The following is a 17,924-nucleotide window of genomic DNA, read 5'->3' as shown; positions in this document are numbered from 1 at the left end:
GTTAATGCTTTACAATATAGATTATCATGGTAACAATATACAGATTATACATTATAGGAATACAATAACAATCTTGTATTTTATATCACAATCATTCAGAAAGTTTTTGTTTAAATTCTGAGTAAAAATAGTAATTGATAATGAGAGAGAATATAGTTTTCTAAGCTGGGATTTACACTAAGCATACTTACATTTTGGTACCTAAAGTCACTCTGTGTGAGTTTGTTGGCATCAGCTGTGTAGGTGACGTTGTAGACATGGAAACCTCTGGAACTCTGGCCATCTTCAGTGTAGTAGAAGGGCTGGTGGGTGTCATCTGTAAAGTTGACCTAAGGGGAGAGAACAACGTCTTTAAAGGGAGATGACACATTAGTGTGAATAAAGCTAATATGTCAAGATACTTTAAAATTGTTTCAATGAAACAATAATTGAGGAATTTCAAAGATATTTGCATTCAATTGGTCAAAATCTTAAATATCAAAAGCAGCTAGCTTTCAATATAGTATTGAATATTTGAACCGACTTATTTAGTTTCTAACGCTCGGAGCAACAACAGATTTTTTAAATTTAAATTCTTCCCTGTGGCCAGGTCAACTTACATTGAGGATGCCAGTTAAAACTTTTTGCCGCCTCTCACCACTAGTTACGTACAAGTTGCAGGCACCTGTGTTACTCGTACAGACAGACTTGATGGCGTTGTGTATGCCCATGGCAGCGGAGAAGACAGCATTGATAACATACAAGACGTATGAGTCCTGGACGTAGTTATCAGCACGCGGTATGGTGGAGCTAGGGTCACATTTGACCAGACGTGTGCCACTAGGGGAGTCCCAGTAGCAGTTCTGTAGGTTCTCAAAGAAATCTTTGAACCAAGGGTTGGCCAGATAGTTGCTGGGTGTTTTGAACTCCAGATAGCGATCATAGCTGAAATAAAAATTTCAATTTATATAGGACTTTTTAAAATTGGTTTAAGCCCCAGTCTTTTAAATTAGCTTTAGCCCAATTGTTTAAAGTTCACCATAGCCCTATTCTTTTAAATTCATTGTAGCCCCATTCTTTTAAATTCACTGTAGCCCTATTCTTTTAAATTCATTGTAGCTCTATTCTTTTAAATTCATTGTAGCCCTGTTCTAATTCACTGTAACCCCATTCTTTTAAATTCACTGTAGCCCTATCCTTTTACATAGCTTTAGCTACTGTATCAAACCATGGGGTCACTGTACCAACCACATGATTCCCTAAAAAACCACTGACTTGCCACACAATTCCCCACAAAACCACTGACTTGTCACACGACTCCCTACAAAACCACTGACTTGTCACACGACTCCCTACAAAACCACTGACTTGCCACACAATTCCCCACAAAACCACTGACTTGCCACACAATTCCCTATAAAACCACTGACTTGCCACACGACTCCCCACAAAACCACTGACTTGCCACATGATTCCCCACAAAACCACTGACTTGCCACACAATTCCCCACAAAACCACTGACTTGCCACACAATTCCCCACAAAACCACTGACTTGCCAGCCACTTACTCTGGCACATCAGCTGTCTCCACGTCCAGAATGACCAGGTTTCTGTACTTGAGCAGGTTAAAGAGTTTGGGGTTGGCCAGGTAGTCTGCGTCAGCGCCCCACTTGTCCGTGGCGATAAACAGGAAGGTACTGCTGATGGTGTCATCACTGCTGGCTGCCTCAAGCAAGGGGAGAGGATCCTTCATCCACAGCACCACCACCTGCATGGGACAAAAGGTTAATAATATATTACACTACAAACAACTTTATATGGGACAATAGCTTGATAATATATCTAATAACATACAACTTTAGTGCATCTATGTCAGATAAGACACGAAACACTAAACATCATACTAAGTATCATAATTTCATTCAGCAGTATCATACTTTCATTCAGATGTATAAAGTTCCAAATGTTTAGGATGCTTAACACAATTTTTAAGTCCTAAACTATTCACTTGAAAACATTGACTCTTGCTTAATTTTTTTTTGTGGCTGAAGATTTCCTTTGGTCAACACAAATTTGTAATTAAACATCCAGTAACTTTCTCACACACCACATGTAGAATACAAGAGGTCCAGTGGCCCATAGAGGTCTGAAGCAGTGGTCAAGCTGTTGGCGGTGTAGACAGTGGGTAGATCCACCTGCCATGGCAATTTAAACAAGTTTGGAATTAAAAAGAAGGTCCAGACATACCTGAGCATCTTTCCTGGCTCCAATAGACTTTATAACACCTGGGGCGTCGGCCGCCACATTTCCCCCCTCTCCCACCAAATACTCCTTGGTGATGCAGATCTTGTTGACAAAGGAAAGTCTCTTGAACTCCTTGACACCTGGCTCACCTATTTCATCAAATGACGTAATCACCTGCATAACAGATATAAAGATTTAATACAAGGTAAGCATGCAATATGATAATATACATGAGGACATGCTTTTTAAAAACAAATTTTACCTCGCTCTCTTTTCAGAGTCACAGAAAGCCAGCCCCACCCCCTTAATTGACACTACACCACAGACTACAACCCCTCTTAAAATTGTAGTCTTTGTTTTTTAAAATACTGTTGTTTTCTAAAATATTAACTCTGTAAATTATTACAATTTACTAAAACAGACTTCTCAAAATGCAAAATGACAGCTCAAATACAGTTTGTGACATTACTTTTTACCAGACATCACACTTTCTAAACCCTCCCTCCAGCCCCTCATTACACAAGTCAGAACCCTCCTCTCTACCCTGAGAATGTGTTGTTTATGAAAGATCACAAGCGACCCTTGACCAGAAGGATGTAACACATTAATGCAATGACCCATGAGCTGAGTGCTAAAGCAACGACCCCTGACCTGGATGTTGTTGTAGAGGAACTTCTTGAGGTAGGAGACAATGGCCCTGCACTGCTTGTCATCAGCAGGCACTGAGCGCAGGAAGTAGTTGTACTTGGTCCTGTCCAGCAGATCCATGCCTGTGGCTCCATAACTTATCTGCTCAGTGGGGAAACAGCTACATGTTAGCATGACAACATGGCATAACAAACCTGGTTTCTTTTATATTGAGTTCTACCCTGGCCCTTATCCTGACCCTAATAACAGCACTAACTCAAACAGTAATTAGGCGTAAAGGCAAGGGAAATAACTCTATATTTTTGCTATTCTACAAGACAAAGAAAATCAATAAAAAATGGTTAAATTATATGTGTTTTGAAAAGCTAAAATAAAACATAAAATCAATAAGAAAAGGTACCCTTTCACATACAGGAAGGGGTGGTAAATTTCAAACAAGGAGAGAAAACAAGTTAGTAAATAAATCCACCTAGAAATATTTTTACATATTTCTGTTTCCTTCAGTCTTTACAATGCAAGAATAAATTGTTGGTTACAGATAATAATTGTAAGATTTAATAGCTTGAGTTTGTTTGATCAGACACCCAAACAGTTGTACAGACCTGAGGTATCCCCAGCTGTGTAAGAATGTCAGCAACACGTGTGCTAGACTCCGTGTCCATGGTGGCAATGTATGCGTCAATCATCCTCGAGTCTACAGTGATGCCGTTCTTCTTCAGCACGATGTTCCCACTGTGGATGTTGGCCACAAGGTTGGCCGCCCTGGATGCGGACATGCACATGTCCAGGCCAACGCCACCTAGCTGGACATTGGGCAGTTTGTCCCTTAAGAAAAATGAGTTAATATGTTTTCAATGCGTACCTCAAAAACAGTCACTTAAAAGTTAAGACGTTTAATATAATTATGCAGCAAAAATTATTTTACAGTTGTAACATACTGTTATGTTGCCTATATGTTCACATTTGATGCTTAAGATACATTGGTATTTTAACAAAATAAAGAAAATATTGTGATGACCACACTATCCATTCATAAACTGAGGTCACTTTGCTGCCACTTTACTTACAATATTTTAGGGATAGTTCATATTTGAGTGCATGCAAATATCTAGTGCATGTCAATATAATAGTGAGTGTCAATATTTGCATGTATGTCAATATTTGAGTGCATATCAATATTTGAGTGCATGTTAATATTTGAGTGCATGTCAATATTTGATTGCATGTCACTATTTCCATACAAGTTTGATCAATGTGATACAGATGAGGTTTCATATTTTTCACTCACTTAAAATAGCCGGTCTTGTTGTTGACATATTCCAGAGCAAAATGAAAAGCTTCCAGCAGTTGCAGGCCATGCTTGGGGTTGATGGCGCCACAGGTGAAAGGTGTGGCTCCAGGCAGGTGGACATCAAACAGACCTGAGGGGTGGGAACATTGGAAGCAACACTAGATCAGGAGTTGACAGAGATTCAGTGGGAAAAAAACAAACAACTGAAGGTCTCTTCAGTTCAATTTTAATTAGCTAAGAGTGTTATATTAATAAAACAAATTTATTTTACATAAAATACTTTGGAGAAAGAAAAAATTACTTTTGTTATTGACAGGAAGTAGAAATAAAAAACATTGCTTTATAATTACAATAACTTTTTAAAAAGTGACAAAAGGATAGAACTAACTGAGAGAGTATTTTAGGCAAACAAAGCCATTCCCTACCAACAATGTAGAAATCTCCAGGAATGAGGGTAATATCCTGCAGGTTGGCATTAGCAGCACTACACACCAGACAGTCCCCGGCACAAGCAGATTTTACAGCCTTGTAATCACTCAACAGTCGGGTCTTGTCAACCAAGGTCAAGGTCCCATTGCCATCCAGGCTGCCCTGTTGGCAGACAATATTGTTATAGTACAAAGGTAACAGACAATAGTCTTATAGTACAAAGGTAACAGACAATATTCTTATAGTACAAAGGTAACAGACAATAGTCTTATAGTACAAAGGTAACAGACAATAGTCTTATAGTACAAAGGTAACAGACAATATTCTTATAGTACAAAGGTAACAGACAATAGTCTTATAGTACAAAGGTAACAGACAATATTCTTATAGTACAAAGGTAACAGACAATAGTCTTATAGTACAAAGGTAACAGACAATAGTCTTATAGTACAAAGGTAACAGACAATATTCTTATAGTACAAAGGTAACAGACAATAGTCTTATAGTACAAAGGTAACAGACAATATTCTTATAGTACAAAGGTAACAGACAATAGTCTTATAGTACAAAGGTAACAGACAATAGTCTTATAGTACAAAGGTAACAGACAATATTCTTATAGTACAAAGGTAACAGACAATATTCTTATAGTACAAAGGTAACAGACAATAGTCTTATAGTACAAAGGTAACAGACAATAGTCTTATAGTACAAAGGTAACAGACAATAGTCTTATAGTACAAAGGTAACAGACAATAGTCTTATAGTACAAAGGTAACAGACAATATTCTTATAGTACAAAGGTAACAGACAATATTCTTATAGTATAAAGGTAATGTTTTAGCTTCAAGTACCATTATTATTTGTTACTTTAGTTATTTATAATAAAATTAAAGTTGTTTTAAAATAAAATTTGAAATCCAATACTGTTTAATATTTGAGGAAAATAAAAATTAAAAAATTGTAATTTTGTCAGACATTTGTAGAAAGGTAGTGGAGGCTCACATATTTCATTAACTTTTACTTGATTGAAACGAATGTTTCGGAATAAAACAATTTGTTTTTGTTTATTCAATTCATGTCAAGCAAATAAAAGAGTTGAGTATACAGAAAAGAAGTTTTTAGACATCACCAACCAGCATTTCAGGGGATCCACTGCTAGGGTATCTCATCAGGCTGTAGGTCTTGTTTGCCTCCCTGACAACAAAGTTAAAAACAGCCCTCTCTATCTCAGTGAAACTCTCCTGGTCCATCTGGGCCATGATCAGGTCGTGGACGTCACTGCCGTAGGTGAAGTTGGAGCAGACGCCATTGTAGTTAGCTCCACACTTCATCACCAGTGTTCTGTGGACACCTTCAGCCACTGCGTAGATGGCATTAACAGTGGACAGTGTCCAGATGTCCTGAGACCAGCTGTTGCTGTCTATAACCCTGTAATTAAAAATAAATTAATTAGCTGAAATATTCCAGTTGATATCTCCAGTTAACCACCTTAATCTCATATTATATTTCATTATTCAGTTTAACAGAACACAGTTAAAGAAGTATAGATTCTTATTTCATTAGATCATTAACTTTTCAAGTCAAAGTAATAATAAATAGAAAATTATCTTTGTTAGTTAGATTTAATGCAAACTTTAGTCCATTGTTTAACAATGAAAGTGAAATGATAAAAATGTAATGGCTGTTATATTCATCTATATTCAAAACTAGTCTGAAGTATATATCTCAAAGGCAGAAAGACTGGAGAAGTTTTTAAAAAAATGTTTTGGAAAAGCATGTTTACCTATTTGCATTGCAGTCTGTTACATACTTGTAGGAACCAGGCAAGTTGCATGCAAACACAGCCGAGTAGATCTCCTGGAACCATGGGTTGCTGTTGCTCAAGACAGATTTAGCACTCAAGAAATTTGTGAAAGCTGAGACCGTAAACTGGGGCAGGTCAAAGAAAACTGACTGCTGGACTTGGTAATTGAAAGTTAAGCCAGTCTTGACCACTTGACCCCACGGGCGGTTGGCGATAAATCTCAGGGGAGCTTGGTAATAGTTGACAGACTTGGCTTGCAGAAATTCAGCGATGTATCTGTTAGGCTCTGCAAAGACTGCCACCACTTGTGTGTCAGCTTTCATGATGGAGTCAAGGATCACCCCCATGGATCCGTCTGTTACAAACTCGTACGACGCCACAACACAGATACCGTATGAGGCTAGCAGCTCTCGGAAGTAATCTCTGGATTGACGATTAGAAGTGTCAGGTGCATTCAAGACAATGACGTATTTCCATCCCATAGCATTAGCGAAATTGGCCATGCCTCTAACGACGACAGAGTCAGAGGGGATAGTCCTGAAGAAGGTGAAGAAATTATTTTTGTTGTCCAGAGCCCTGGCGGTGGCTCCAGGACTGATGATGGGCATGTCCAGTTTTTGTAGCAGACCCGCGGTGTCGATGGTGGTCTGGCTGTCGTAGGTCATCCACGACACCAGCTGTGAACTGCTGAACTCATTGCCTGATGCGTCCATGATTGGCATGCCAGTGTGGACCAGGTTGACAATAGCCGTGGCTCTTGTGGGGTTGGCACAACCATCAAACGCCAACCCTCCGAGGGTGACATTTCTTAACCTGACACTTTCTGTTCCGCTGTTAATTTTTTTCAGAGCGAAGTCGAAGACCTCTGTATACATGGCGCCATTGTTGAGTGTGATGTCAGCACAGCTGAATGGCCCATTGCCTGAGTAGTGGATGTCAAATATTGCCCCAATGACCACATCTCCAGGTATATACCAGTAGTCTAGGTAATAAAACATGTACAGACATTCCAGACAGGGGGTGGGGCACATTGACATGGTAGCCACAGGATCTGCATTAGCGTAGAGCTTAATGGTTGAAAGGGTTAGAGTCTTCTCCCATGGGTCCACATCACCCACCTAGACAAGCAGAAAAAGTATACTGTAATCTACTTTCTTTCTTAACATGGTGAAGAAAAACCAAACAACAGACAATTATTGACATATACAGTGGCATCACTATTTCAAAACTGAGGATTTGGCTAGGTTCTAACATTAAGTTTTAGGTTAAAAGTTCTGTATTCAGCAATGCTACACATGTTTAATGAGTACTGCTAAAAAAATGAACACCTTTTTAAATCACTAACTGATAAACAACGTTATCAACTACATAAAAGTACTTATTTTAGCTGAGTAGTAATCTAGAACAATGGAGCTTCTACTGTAACCCACTGTACCTTCTGGTAGTTTTTGCTACGGAAGTTGTTGATTTCAAAAGGTACGGCGCCAGACCCCCCGACAAACTTGAAAGTGTTAGGTGCAGACTTGTCCTCAATTGGAAACGTGACTTTTTTAATCTCTGCCAGGAACCTGGCCCCTTTATCAGCAGAGTTTAAGAAGGCCCCACAAATGCTCTGGTAGCTGTTGCCACAGTAAAACCTCAGTGTACTGTCTAGACCATAGGCTATTGCTGTCACAGCATTGATCACATTTTCCACCTGGTAAAACAATATTTATTTAGTTAACACTCAGTGTACTGTCCAGACCATAGGCTATTGCTGTGACAGCATTGATCACATTTTCCACCTGGTAAAACAATATTTATTTAGTTAACACTCAGTGTACTGTCCAGACCATAGGCTATTGCTGTCACAGCATTGATCACATTTTCCACCTGGTAAAACAATATTTATTTAGTTAACACTTGGTGTACTGTCCAGACCATAGGCTATTGCTGTCACAGCATTGATCACATTTTCCACCTGGTAAAACAATATTTATTTAGTTAACACTCAGTGTACTGTCCAGACCATAGGCTATTGCTGTGACAGCATTGATCACATTTTCCACCTGGTAAAACAACATTTATTTAGTTAACAAAACATATAATCTACAACTTTTAAATTTGAAAAATCACATGTAATCAAAATTTTTGTTTAGAATTTGTTTTTAATTATTAAGAATTGTCTTAATAATTCAATCTTACTTCACTTTCTATAACTATAAATAAAACATAGCAGATTATGATTTGATCTGAGTTTGGTTACAGTATAAGGTTCCACACAGATTATTGGCAACATTAAAACAATGTACAGATATACAGAGTGGCAGTACTACCTCATAGAGCATGTTGAAGTTTGGCCCAGATGTTATGGGAGATGTGAAGCTGCAGAGACTCATTCCACTCTGGGCCACTGTGGTGCAGTTATAGGCGGCCATGTACCACTCTTTGAACCAGGGGTTCAGTGTGTAGTTGTTGGCATTCAGATCAGACAGGTAAGCTCTGAACTTGTCCAGCGTGGAGGAGTGGACACTGCAGGTACACATATGAAATAATTAATGTTGTTGTTTTAATTGTTTCATCATAAATTAAAAACTAAGTGCTTTAAAAATTTGCAATGAGAAGGTTAGGGATTCATCCACAAAAAATATTACAATTTTTAAAGATGACTTTTTATTATCATACTTTTCAAAGTCGCCCCCCCCCCCCCCAATGTTTTTTCATCAATTTTTCAATTTTATGTTTCTAAGCTAACAAAATGTATGCCACTTCTGAACTTTCCTAACCCACCTTGCCTGTGTAGCTTACCCCCACTCAAGTCACACAACTCTTGATGTTGATATCATGAATAGATGAGATGTAGATGACAAAACAAGGGAACTAATTAATCTCAAACCTGAGAGTGATCAGCCCTTCAGCAATATCTTCATATCCTTTCACAACAGACATGTCCCGCCCCCAGCGGCTGGTGCCAATCAATGCAATATTTCTGCGCAGGGCAGTGTTGGAGCTGAGCCCCGCCAGCAGACGCCTGGAGTCCTCTGGTTCCAGCAGGACAACAGCGGGGGCCGTGGCTGTATTGGCATTCAAGCCGTTGATCACAGCATTCACACCATCGCTGGTGGTGCCGATGTTGTGGGTGGCAACAACACAAATTCCTGCTTTGGCTCCCAGCTCACGGAGCAGCTTTAAGGCATCGACAGAGTAGTGGAGGTCAGACACTACAGCCTGGGAGTAGAGAGAAAAAATTGGACAATCTAGTGGATACAGATCCGTTCAAGGGATTTATAGTAGTATAGCTTAAACCATTAAACAGTATATCTAGAAAAACAAAACATATGTATTAAGTAGATACAGATACAATTTTAACAAAACATCTTTAAAAATTATATTGAGAAAAATGCAGGGATCATTTTTAAACACTAAAAAAATCATTAAAATCAACTGTTATATAGTTTTAAAAACTGTAAAGTTTGCTATAGTTCCAAAATGTACAAGGACTTACAAAGTTTATCAAAAAATGAATTTATCAAAACTGGTGTGAGAAGTAACAAAAGAGGATTTGGTGAGCTACCTGCACATACATCCACTTGAGTTTCTTCAACAACATAATGATAGCCTTGATGACCTACCTGAACATACATCCACTTGAGTTTCTTCAACATCATTATTATAGCCTTGATCTCATCCCTGGTGCTGGGTCCTGCCTGCAGGTAGTACGGATACCTGCTCTTGTCATCCAGCTCTGATCCGCCGGCCCTGTATCCAACCATTGGCCGTAGGAGCATGTTCATGGCCTCGGCCAGTGGGAGGGTCAGCTGTGTGGTGTGTGCTGCTGTGTAGGCCTCAATGGTGCGGGGATCCAACACATTTCCTGTTGTGTCAGTTATTTTTAGATTGCCTCTTTGTACCTAAAACATAAATAAAAAATCTGTCAATTTCAAGCACAAGTTAAACAGTTTTGTAGTTCTATAATTTTTATTCCAAGGAAACTGATTTATCAAAAAAGGTAAGCAATTACCTGAGCTATCACTAAAGGTAGATTATTACCTGAGCTACCAATAAAGGTAGGTAATAAACCTGAGCTACCAATAAAGGTAAGTAATTACCTGAGCTACCAATAAAGGTAAGTAATTACCTGAGCTACTAATAAACATATGTAATTACCTGAGCTAAAGGTATGTAATTACCTGAGCTAAAGGTAAGTAATTACCTGAGCTACCAATAAAGGTAGGTAATAAACCTGAGCTACTAATAAAGGTAGGTAATTACCTGAGCTACTAATAAACGTATGTAATTACCTGAGCTAAAGGTATGTAATTACCTGAGCTAAAGGTAAGTAATTACCTGAGCTACCAATAAAGGTAGGTAATAAACCTGAGCTACTAATAAAGGTAGGTAATTACCTGAGCTATGTAGGTCTGGCCTAGATCTGAGCTGCTGCAGTCATCCATGCCCAGGCCACCAAACTTGAATTTACCTGAGTAGGTGACATTGGCATTGGCCTGTCTGATGGCGTAGATCATGGCCTCCAGGTACATGAAATGGTTGGCTGACCTAAACATTTAATGATAAACTTTGACATAAAGAAATGCAGAGCATTTAAAAAAAAATTTGTAAACGTTTAAACATAAAAACTATCACTATTAGAGTTGTTAACTCCACTACTCACTTCATTGCACCACAGGTGAGGCTAGTCAGCCCCATGTTGTGCAGGGAGAAGATGCCATTGATGACAACACTGCCGGGCTCGTAATAATACTTGAGTTCAGCAGGAAGTCCTAGACAAGGGTTGCACCCTGCGGAGGGGCACAGGGAGGAGGGGAGGGGGAGGAGCCTGGTCATTCTATCATTGGAGTACATGCCCACATTATTCAAATTGAAATCCAGTTTGCCGTTGATGTGGCTTCCAACCTGAAGTAGTAAAACAAAATATTTTACAGCAGAAATTATTAAATCATCAAAAATCAGGGATGCAAATTTATAAAAAATTGCTATTAAAATTTCATTTATGTTTTAAAAATCTTACTTAAGAAAATACTTTTGTTTAGATTAATGTGGTTTTTTTTCACTTGTAATGTATTATGTTAGGTAGCACTAACTAGTTTTTTAGAATCCATTTACTTCTTACAATAACAACAAATTTGTAAGGTTTACCATAATTATAAAACATTAAAAATATAAGCAGTTAAAAAAAAGCACTTGTTTTGATGTCTGGTAAAAGTCTGAGAACAAAACAGACTGAGCTAATCTGGAACCATGGGCTCAATTTAACATATTCAGTAACAGAGTTAGCAGCTTCTGGTGAGAAATTTCTATCTGCTTGGCCTAGACAACATCACACTCACATCTCTGCTGGCACTACTAGATTTTAACCACAACAATTATCTATCAGGTAACTTGAGGGTGTGATGTGTCCCAGATTTTAACCACAACAATTATCTATCAGGTAACTTGAAGGTGTGATGTGTCCCACATTTTAACCACAACAATTATCTATCAGGTAACTTGAGGGTGTGATGTGTCCCAGATTTTAACCACAACAATTATCTATCAGGTAACTTGAAGGTGTGATGTGTCCCACATTTTAACCACAACAATTATCTATCAGATAACTTGAAGGTGTGATGTGTCCCACATTTTAACCACAACAATTATCTATCAGGTAACTTGAGGGTGTGATGTGTCCCACATTTTAACCACAATAATTATCTATCAGGTAACTTGAGGGTGTAATGATAGACATGTAAGATGCCACTTACACGTCTGAACTGGAAGTCTGATGATCCAGAGCCAGTCTCAATGTCGTTGTAGTTCCAGATGTAGTAGGACGGGTCAGAGATGTCACCAAAGGAGTTAAAGCTCAGACGTTTGGCCGCGTTGTAAGGTGGAACATTGTTGGAGGCCAGGGTGGGAACTCGTTCATCAGATGTGAATGTAAAGTTCACCTGAAATGGAGGATTTCTTTAAAAAACTTTTTTTTCGAAAAAAAAACAACAAACAAGCTAGTTTTTAACTCTATAAAAATATCCAGCATTTTGTATTAGGCTAATGACAAACTCTTAAAGTAAAACCTAACCAGATGAAATATCAACAAAGATATGAAATTTTAAATCCTATCAGCTTTAGTCTCACATCTGGAAATTTGGTTCCAAATCTTTGCTTTATCAATCCAATCCAAATACAGCTACTTGCATGCTTAAGATCTTTATTTTAACTCTACCTTCTTGAGGTAATCTAACATATATATTCTCACTCTACCTTCTTAAGGCAATCTAAGATCTATATTGACAATACCTTCTTAAGGTAATCTAAGATCTCTATATTCTCACTCTTTAGGCAATCTAAGATCTATATTGACAATACCTTCTTAAGGTAATCATTGTAGAAAGTTTCTCGTGTCATGTTCTTCAGTGCAAAACATAGACCAGAAACACCTGGACATTTGGCCTTCTGGGCCGTACGCAGTGCACGTGCATACGTGAACACAGACATTACTGCAGCCTCCACATACTGGTCTTGTTGATATTTGGCTCTTTTTAACAGCTCTTTTTCTGTGGCAGTCATCCCTGCATAAATACTGTTACAGTTGCTGAAATAGAAAGGTTATGTTTTTAACAGCTCTTTTTCTGTGGCTGTCATCCCTGCATAAATAATGTTACAGTTGCTGAAATAGAAAGGTTATGTTTTTAACACATCCCTGCATAAATACTGTTACAGTTGCTGAAATAGAAAGGTTATGTTTTTAACAGCTCTTTTTCTGTGGCTGTCATCAATGCATAAATACTGTTACAGTTGCTGAAAAAGTTGTTAAAGAAAGGTTATTTAACATGCTGAAAACTATATTTCAATACCTCCTAAAAAAATACACTCAGCTTAAATCAATCTTAAAGTAAAGTTTAAAGAAAATATGCTACCTCTATGAGCTAGAAGTTGAAATCTTAAAGTAAAGTTTAAAGAAAATATGCTACCTCTATGAGCTAGAAGTTGAAATTTTAAAGTAAATTTTAAAGAAAATATGCTACCTCTGTGAGCTAGAAGTTGGATTGAATTTACAGTTCTTGCTATCCTCAAACCACCTAGAAAACCAAGGGTTCTCATCTGATGGGTTGGTCTCATTGAGCCTAATCCAGTGGTCCTCAAACTCAGCAATATATCTGGAGGCAGCTGAGACAAAGAGCACACCTCTCTGGTAGGTGCTGGTGGAATCAAACACGTAGTCCAGTGGGAATTCTGTCAGTATCCACTGAATCTTGCCTGCATCTAAAGAGGAAGTAACCAAAACACAAGAGGATTATGAGTTACAGGACAACAATTATAAAAGATAATTAATTTTAAAAATCAAAACGCAATATAATTGATAATTAAAATCAAATTGAAAAACATGAAGGGTACAAAGCTTGTATACAATTTGGGTTTTTAATATAGTACATCTTTAAAAGGAAAGCTTAAAAACAATTATATTGTAAAGTGCAATACATTTCTAATTTTTTTTTCAATTCATAAAATTATATTGCAAGTTTGAAATACATAAAGTGTAGATTGTATTAACATTACAAAGGTTAAAGTTGTAAATTGAATTAGAAGTAAGAACATACCGGGTTTCATTGCATTTCCTTGTAGAAGCAGAGATATGGCGTATGAATATGGGCCCACATATACGGCACCCGTAGCATTGGTGCCAATGATCTTGTTGAGAGTGTCAGTGGTGGTGGAACTGTCGTAGGCATCAACCATGATGGCTGTGGTCAAGCAGATGCCAGCAGCCACCATCCTGGTGTGGAGCTCCTTGTAGCCCAGGGAACCGTAGGAGCCCTTGTCATACACAACAGCCACATAGTTCCAGTTCAGCTGCTTGAACACTTTCACTATAACCTGCAAGTTTCAACACATTTTTTTTACATTTTTAAACTTATCTTGAACACTTTCACTATAACCTGCAAGTTTCAACAAATTTTTTTTTTACATTTTTAAACTTATCTTGAACACTTTCACTATAACCTGCAAGTTTAAACACATTATTAAAAAAAATCTCTAAACTTATCTTGATTAAAAAAATCCCCGCCCCCTCCCCCCACTTTAAAATGTGGTAAGAATGTACCTCCATCAATGGTCCGTCAGGGGAGACAGTCCTCATAAAGTTAGGGTGCTGACCAGAGAGGGTCAGGGAAGGGGTGGTGGCCTGGTAGGAGACCACTGGTATCTTGTAGCCCTCTGCAGCTTCTGCTAGCTCAATGGTGTCACCTGACCTAGATGCTCCAATGATACCTTACACAAGGGAGAAAATCTGTTTTACAACTTCACATTATTGGTACAAAACATATACTAATCATCCAAATGGAATATATTTTGATAATGACCAGAATAACTCTCTAAATATGTCCTATACTTATGGTTTGGATTAACAAAAGGGAAGTGGTTTTTGTAAAGGACACAGCACCACCAGGTACTGTGTGTTAACTCCCCTAGATGTGCTGATCATTATTTACAGAGATTTGTGTCATTTTTGTTTGTTTTATTATTTTCAAGTGGTTTAAGTACCTAGATTTATAGTCTGTGCTTGAGAGCAGGATGCTTGATCATCACTCAACTCAGGGAAGATGGAGCCAATGCTGGACACAGCAGTCAGTTGGTTGTTGCAGTAGTTTCTCACCTTCATACCTGCACATTGCACCCAAAGATTAGTCATAGTGTTTTTTCTGTTAGACTTTTATATTTTTGTTTGTTTGTTTAGTTTTATTTGATAGAATTTACACTTGAACTATAATTCTACAACATCAAGACTTCTCCATAAATTACAGCTTTTGATGTGGCTAATTTATTTAGACATTTTAGGTTTGCTCACATCAGTTGTCAAGTGATGTGAAAACAAATCTACAAATGTATAGATAACAATGTGATAATTATAAGTTTACCATTGATTAACTATATAACCAAAGATTTGTATGTAAAAAAATGTGACTTGCCCAGTCGAATGCCAGGAACATAATAATCATCCACCCACTGTGTTTGGATGGTCTCATTCTTCTTGTTCAACAGGTCAAGTACCCACCTCAAGGCTTCATACCCCTGCATTGCTGGTGACAACAGACAGATTTATCATCAACAACAGACAAAAGGTGCTACCATCAACAACAGACAAAATGTGCTACCATCAACAACAGACAAAATGTGCTACCATCAACAACAGACAAAATGGGCTACCATCAACAACAGACAAAATGTGCTACCATCAACAACAGACAAAATGGGCTACCATCAACAACAGACAGATTTATCATTAACAACAGACAAAATGTGCTACCATCAACAACAGACGAAAGGTGCTACCATCAACAACAGACAAAATGGGCTACCATCAACAACAGACAAAATGTGCTACCATCAACAACAGACAAAAGGTGCTACCATCAACAACAGACAAAATGGGCTACCATCAACAACAGACAAAATGGGCTACCATCAACAACAGACAAAATGTGCTACCATCAACAACAGACAAAATGGGCTACCATCAACAACAGACAGATTTATCATTAACAACAGACAAAATGTGCTACCATCAACAACAGACGAAAGGTGCTACCATCAACAACAGACAAAATGGGCTACCATCAACAACAGACAAAATGTGCTACCATCAACAACAGACAAAAGGTGCTACCATCAACAACAGACAAAATGGGCTACCATCAACAACAGACAAAATGGGCTACCATCAACAACAGACAAAATGTGCTACCATCAACAACAGACAAAATGTGCTACCATCAACAACAGACAAAATGTGCTACCATCAACAACAGACAAAATATTTTATTATCAACAACAGACAAAATGTGCTACCATCAACAACAGACAATTTGCCCTAACAACAGACAAAATGTTTGACCATCACTGCTATTGTATGCTCTAACTCTAATAATGTTCACTACTTTTCCAAAAAACCAAGTTTGTTTTTCACTAAATCACATGTATCAAGTGAGGCATTTTGTATCCCCCATTATAATATTTCCATATTAAACTTAACATTCACAATAGCAAAAAACCACATCATCATTCATAGTTCCAGCAAATAAATCTGGGGTTATCGATCATCAATATGTGCATGCAAAACCCTTGTGTTAAAAATAGCACTGCATATTGAAAGAAAATTCAGGGACATTGTTAAAAGCAGTGCCTATCAAAGTTTGGTGTTGTTAGTATCAAATTTCTAATCAGAATTACTTTTTAATAACCCTAACCCTTGACCCAAACCTGACTTTACAAACTTCACCATAGCCCAATGGATGAGAAAGTTGTATGGTCAAACAGTAGATGGATAATCCCCCAAATTTATCTTAAATTATCATTACATCCATCAGAGTCCCCACATCCGCCATCGCTGCTGCGCTTCTCATTGAGGGATATGACGCCACCAATCCAGGCTGTGGCGTCACGCTGTATGGTAGCCTGGTTGTCTGCGGAACATGTCTTCTGCAACAGGGTCTGCCCCACAGTCACAAGAGGGAGCAGTGCCGACACCAAAAGGATTAGAGATACCATAGTGTTGCTCTGGAATCATAACAATGTGGTCATGGGTAATGTTTTAACAACTTAAAATGTTTTGTAGGATAATAAAGTTGACATGGTAGATAGCTAATATCATATGGAGATAAAACAATGATACTTGTTTGTAGGTCATCTTCCACCATCAAGTATCTAGCCTAATTAATAATCAGCATAATTAAAGACTTCATGATCAGCAACTAGGTTCTTTAAACCTACCATAATTAAAATTGGTTAATTAAACCTTAACAATGTCAGAGTAGTAGTATAGTAATAGTCCACTTGCACTTAGTGAGTTAGTTATTAGTTAAGGCTTCATATACATTATGTGGGCCTAATGACACTAATGTTATACAACTCATATTATTATTATCATCATATTATTCATCAAGATATAATTGGTCTAGGTATACTCACTGATTATTTTTAAAAATTAGAATATTACAATCTATCATCAATAAATTCAATTTTATTTAATAAAAAAATAACAGTACAATATCTATGATTCAACCTATTAAAAATGAAGAAAAGATATTACCTGTTATGCAGGCGAACACTGGATCTTTGAAGACAAGACAATTCTTATTAAAATCCGTTAATTTCTCTCATGAAAATTTTTATTATTTCAAATGTTCTACTAGATCTATCTTTGCCTAGATCTCTAGATGCTCTAGCTTTTATTTTTTTTTCCTATTAGAAGGATGAGATGGGACTTTAGTTGTCCATCCACCGGTTATTTTTCTAGGTGATCCTAACTTGCATTTAGACCAAGCCCCTGTGTAGTCCAGTCGAACAGGGTGTAGAATGTTATATCGATTCCAAAAATAGTCTTCCATGCTGTGTTGATAATACATTCAGATTGGACTTAAACTCGCCAGACTGGTTTGGGTACCCAAAACAAAACATGCAAGGGACATAACTCAATTAAACTTCTCTCTTATTTCAACAACGATTTTTTAAACCAATAGTTTAATTTAAATTTCTATCGGTTTAGTGAA

General features: G+C 37.7%; 1 protein-coding gene across 1 annotated transcript in view; it reads right to left on the bottom strand.

Moving 5' to 3' along the window:
- The window catches only part of LOC131957655 (uncharacterized), a 31,241-nt gene extending 13,498 nt beyond the window's left edge, over window positions 1–17,743 (bottom strand). Inside the window, exons 1-25 of the mRNA XM_059322392.1 lie at window positions 17,465–17,743; window positions 16,734–16,932; window positions 15,345–15,455; window positions 14,920–15,039; window positions 14,480–14,646; window positions 13,977–14,253; window positions 13,404–13,641; window positions 12,745–12,970; window positions 12,141–12,326; window positions 11,051–11,292; window positions 10,785–10,935; window positions 10,011–10,289; window positions 9,275–9,606; window positions 8,715–8,910; window positions 7,835–8,095; window positions 6,379–7,517; window positions 5,729–6,023; window positions 4,589–4,754; window positions 4,161–4,293; window positions 3,475–3,697; window positions 2,876–3,013; window positions 2,228–2,398; window positions 1,549–1,748; window positions 600–924; window positions 192–329 (exon numbers count right to left, since the gene is read on the bottom strand). Of these exons, the coding sequence (XP_059178375.1) occupies window positions 192–329; window positions 600–924; window positions 1,549–1,748; window positions 2,228–2,398; window positions 2,876–3,013; window positions 3,475–3,697; window positions 4,161–4,293; window positions 4,589–4,754; window positions 5,729–6,023; window positions 6,379–7,517; window positions 7,835–8,095; window positions 8,715–8,910; window positions 9,275–9,606; window positions 10,011–10,289; window positions 10,785–10,935; window positions 11,051–11,292; window positions 12,141–12,326; window positions 12,745–12,970; window positions 13,404–13,641; window positions 13,977–14,253; window positions 14,480–14,646; window positions 14,920–15,039; window positions 15,345–15,455; window positions 16,734–16,923 (5,904 nt within the window). The 5' untranslated portion in view covers window positions 16,924–16,932; window positions 17,465–17,743. The remainder of the gene's footprint in view (window positions 1–191; window positions 330–599; window positions 925–1,548; window positions 1,749–2,227; window positions 2,399–2,875; window positions 3,014–3,474; window positions 3,698–4,160; window positions 4,294–4,588; window positions 4,755–5,728; window positions 6,024–6,378; window positions 7,518–7,834; window positions 8,096–8,714; window positions 8,911–9,274; window positions 9,607–10,010; window positions 10,290–10,784; window positions 10,936–11,050; window positions 11,293–12,140; window positions 12,327–12,744; window positions 12,971–13,403; window positions 13,642–13,976; window positions 14,254–14,479; window positions 14,647–14,919; window positions 15,040–15,344; window positions 15,456–16,733; window positions 16,933–17,464) is intronic.
- Between the last annotated feature and the right edge of the window lie 181 nt (window positions 17,744–17,924).

The sequence above is a fragment of the Physella acuta genome, unplaced genomic scaffold (genome assembly GCF_028476545.2).
Source record: "Physella acuta isolate Inbredline_101_S28 unplaced genomic scaffold, ASM2847654v3 ptg001254l, whole genome shotgun sequence".
Taxonomy (NCBI): domain Eukaryota; kingdom Metazoa; phylum Mollusca; class Gastropoda; family Physidae; genus Physella; species Physella acuta.
The sequence above is the reverse complement of the archived record's forward strand: the minus strand, read 5'-3'. Positions and strand labels throughout refer to the sequence as shown.